General features: G+C 43.9%; 1 protein-coding gene across 1 annotated transcript; it reads left to right on the forward strand.

Annotated features, from left to right (window-relative positions):
* Window positions 1-240: 240 nt before the first annotated feature.
* On the forward strand, window positions 241-2,441 carry K444DRAFT_620652 (uncharacterized protein). Its single transcript, XM_024881752.1, has 6 exons — window positions 241-924; window positions 977-1,026; window positions 1,105-1,295; window positions 1,355-1,965; window positions 2,030-2,140; window positions 2,194-2,441. The coding sequence occupies exons 1-6, from the start codon at window positions 697-699 to the stop codon at window positions 2,404-2,406; spliced, it is 1,404 nt and encodes a 467-aa protein (XP_024728466.1). The 5' UTR covers window positions 241-696; the 3' UTR covers window positions 2,407-2,441.
* The last annotated feature ends 1,727 nt before the right edge of the window (window positions 2,442-4,168 follow it).

Below are 4,168 nucleotides of genomic sequence, written 5' to 3' on the forward strand. Positions count from 1 at the left end.
ACTGGTAGCTTACAAGCCACCACTAACGTGGAGCAAACGGAATCTTCATAGCCCAATCAGTCGGGCACTGTCGCAGCCACTACCCGATCGTCTTGACACGTCCGCGGGGGCCCGAATCTTCGGTGTTGGCTCAGGCACTGATGTGTTGGAGCATTTTCCCTGTCGCCCTGATATTCACGGCAGCCTTTGCTGTCAGTTCGCTTCATTTCTTCCGACCTACGTCCAACCAAACCCTCCTCAGCTAATGCAAGATCCATCGACATAATTGGGCGAACTTGGAAATTTATTCGAAAACCTTGAAATCGCTAAATCCAGCCTCGTTCTTCAAGACTTCTTCAGGCAACAAGCGCTCTGTATTCTTGTGGGTTCAAGTGATAATTGCCTGATCATTCTTTGTTGAGTCGTTCCCAAGTTCCCAGCCTACATTAATGTCAGAGCCTCAGAGGCGTCTGCCAACGCACAATATCGATCCAACAATACCACAAAAGAGTTTGCCTTTTGCCCTACAAGGCTACGTGTCTGTTAAGCCTCATCCTCACTCAAATAGAACGAAAAAGAAAGGATGCCATGAGACCAGACAACCCACCGATGTCGCTACAATGTCGCAAATTTAATGTTTGAGACACCCAGGCAGCCCGAAGCCATGCTCCAGTAGCTTTTGCTTCTTGTTAACCAACTACCTCCCACAGTACAGCCATGGCGGACTCTTCTAGAGATTCCACTACTACTCTCCATGAAGAGCCCGAGGGGATTGCGCTCGATAGCGTATTCAGATCTGCATCCACAATTCCAGGCTATAATCTCGTGGATCCGAGAGTGCAATCTTCCAGTACGACTCAGGCCATGTGCTTGGACATAAACAACCCGGAAAAAACGAATGAGACCCTAGATGAATCTAGCCTGCTGCAAAAACTAGAGACCATTGTGAGTTTTCACTGTCGCCTTCTCTGGAGTTTCTGCTCACTCGAGGTCGTAGGACTTCACTCTGGCAACAGCTCCCGCTGAAAAGCCTCAATTCTTCCTGATGTTAGCCCTCTTATTGGGATAAAACTTCAAATCACTTTTGAATTCAAGGAAGCATTTGCTTACCAGTTCGGTGACCAGAACATCGATGGGAGATCCCTCTGTCGAATGCAACTTTCTCGAGATTTCTCCCAATTCTCTTGAAAAACTCTATCATACACTCCGATTCCGCAATGACTACAGCTCATTCTATACTACTCGACTTTTCCATTGTTCCTATCATTCTCACTATGATATAGACGCCGATCCAAGTGGGCCTCCCACATCCATTAGTAAGTCCGCTTCTCTTTTAATAAACAGATTATCTCCGTTTACACGTTCTCTCTTCTAGTTATCGTTTTTCGATGTCCACGAAATAGCCGATGTATTTCTTGCATCATGCGAGTCCAGCTTGCCGATCGCAGCTCCGTAATATTCCTCTGTGGACCAAATCCCCACGACTTGGACGAGATGCGAACTCTGTGCATTCAGAAATCGGACCTCCTAAGAGTACACCCATTGTATTTTCTTACATTGATCAGCGATCAGAGATATCCACTTTGGGCTAGTTCATTCGCGGGCCTCTGGCTAGAGGTGGTAGTGGCCGAAACAGCAACAGGAATGAACCGGCCAGATTGGATGACCACGGTTCTGAAGCAACAGATCCCAGATCGAATTCAGGCCTTATCAGACACTGACATTCTCCTGTACCAACTTCATGCAACGAACACAGAACTATGTCAATGTGATACCGTCATGTCCTTTGCAGTAAAATATGGCAATTTCTGTCTACAGGCTTTTGACGTCGTGGAAAGCTCTAGAGAACGCAGAGGACATCTTCCATTGCCAGTTAGATACAAGTCGGATTTGAAAGACAAAATAGGGTTTTATATTGAGATGTATGAGGGGGTAAGGAGTAAGCTTTCAGAAGTGAAAGAGAGAATTCGAGGACAAATAAATGTGGTAAGTACCTCCCTCCGCTTCAACCCGATTGAGAGACGACGAAAGTGTACTAAAATATTATTAGTCTATCAGTCTCATCGCTCAGAGAGACAGTAAGACCAATCTCGAGAATAGCAGAAGTATGAAGACTATTGCAGTAATGACACTAGCCTTTCTCCCACTAACGCTCGTGAATGTAAGTGGTATTTCGAAGTATAGTAGAGAGCGTCCAAACTCACAACTCTTTAGTCAATATGGTCGGCAAATCTTTTCCATCTTGATAACGCAACAAACTGGAAGCTGTTTGTCGGATTGTCAGTTGCTCTCACCATCATCGTCTTCTCCTGTTGGTGGCTATACATATACATTTCTAGAAGACGCCGGGATGCAAGGTTACCTCGACTCGTGAAGGATCTCGAGTTCGAATTGTCTGACGTCGGCAGCGTGCAAAATCTTGTTTGAACTATTAGTCTAATGCTTAGATTTTATCTATAAACCCTCCTTTTCATGTCTCAATTTGTAATTCTTAAGCTCCTTACGAGGCAGTAATTAAGAGAAGCGAGATTACTACTTAATAGATCTTTAACCTTTTATTTAATACTTAAGTCTATTCTTTATTAACTATATAATAGTAATCTTAGTCGTAGTGTTTATTCCCTTAGGTTTAGCGCCTGCCGCGTTAGGTAAGGCGTATATACAAGCCGGCTGCCGCTTTTAACGTTTATAAAAGATGCGTTCTCCTTACTACTTAACTATCTTCCTCTTTAATCTTTTCCTAACTCTTTCCTCGCTCTGTTTATATACTCTTGAAACTAACCTTAGTATACGCGTTGAGAGGACCTAGGCGATTAGAGATCTTGATATAAAGAAGGCGGCCAAGAAAACCTACGGATCCCGTATAAGAGGCGTGGTAATTTAGTCTTCCCCTTATATACTTTACTCCTATCTTCTATAAAGATATACTCCGGCCCAACCGTGTCAAATGACAGGAAGACCACGTGCTCTAAGTCTTGTTCTAAATATGCCTTAGAATACATTCCTTTCCGGTCGGGAAGCTTCTCAAGGAATATGAGCGATGACTTATAATTCCAGCCTATTACCCCCTAGATCATTACCGTGAACCGTCCCGACCTATATACCGACCGTATATACGTAGAATACTTCTTTTCGTTTATCCGGCGTGTGACTCACGTCCGTCCTTCCCTTCCTGTCTCCCATGTGCATTCGTCTGAGAATGTGACTTTCCCTCTAGTCCCCTCCTCCTTCCCTTATAGCTACGTAGTCGGAAGATCCCGATCACTGGTGGACGCGTGCAAAAGGCAGTCTCTTCTTTGCTTGCTCGCGCGAGATAAAGGGCCGAGGACACGAAATATAACGTCGGTAGCTAAGCTTACGTAGTTCTTGTCATATAATACTGTAATGGGGATTTGATTATTATATGGTTTTCGGACCATATATAGGCGTTTGGATGCGTGGAAGAGGGTAAAGGGGAAGTAATAAACTAAGCACTCAAAAGTGATACTTTCAATAGTAGTAAGAAGTAAAGCAAAGGTCAAAAATAAGGGGCTCCAAAGTGTGATGTATTGGGAAGGCTAATCGTACGTATGGGCGGAAGTCTTATATAACCCTTAAACTAGCTCTAGCATGCCTGGGAAGCAGGACACGTGACGGTAGTTACGGGACAAGAGAGAAAAACCCCCATTATATAGCTTTTCCCCATTATTCGTAATTATTCCCTAATTATAGCAAAGAAAATACCAAGCTTATACGAGTATAAAACCCATTAGAACCTAGAAACTTAAATAGTTTTCAAAGGAACCCGTAGCCCATATTCTCAAGACTTTTCTTGCTCTTTTTTGTTACGGTTATTACGATACGCGATACTAGTAGGGGTTAGACTAGAACTAGCTGGGCATACGAAGTTGAGTTGGGAGGCATAAGTCGAGGTTACAAGTTACGAGCTTAAGCTAGCATGTGGGCCCGTATATAGCTTGCGATTATTTAGATCCGAGACTCCTTCGAGATCCTCTTCTCTTCTTTAGCTTTGAATTATCGGAATAAAGACAGTCTAACCTTGCCTTCCAGGCCCTAGATCTTGTACTCGTAACATAATTTAAAGCTCTCCCACTTCTCAATCCTGCGGAGGATTTAAATAATATCCACCCGATTAGTTTTCGACGGGTGCAAATGCGATATGCCGTGGCTACTCCCGTACCGGTTAACC

Source organism: Hyaloscypha bicolor, assembly GCF_002865645.1.
Source record: "Hyaloscypha bicolor E unplaced genomic scaffold K444scaffold_182, whole genome shotgun sequence".
NCBI lineage: Eukaryota > Fungi > Ascomycota > Leotiomycetes > Helotiales > Hyaloscyphaceae > Hyaloscypha > Hyaloscypha bicolor.

Bases quoted from the DNA above. Each gene is read 5' to 3' on its own strand.
- K444DRAFT_620652 (XM_024881752.1), top strand. From the start codon at position 697: ATGGCGGACTCTTCTAGAGATTCCACTACTACTCTCCATGAAGAGCCC. The intron at 1,966-2,029 runs GTAAGTACCTCC...AAATATTATTAG, and splicing joins TTCGAGGACAAATAAATGTG to TCTATCAGTCTCATCGCTCA. The intron at 2,141-2,193 runs GTAAGTGGTATT...ACAACTCTTTAG, and splicing joins TCCCACTAACGCTCGTGAAT to TCAATATGGTCGGCAAATCT.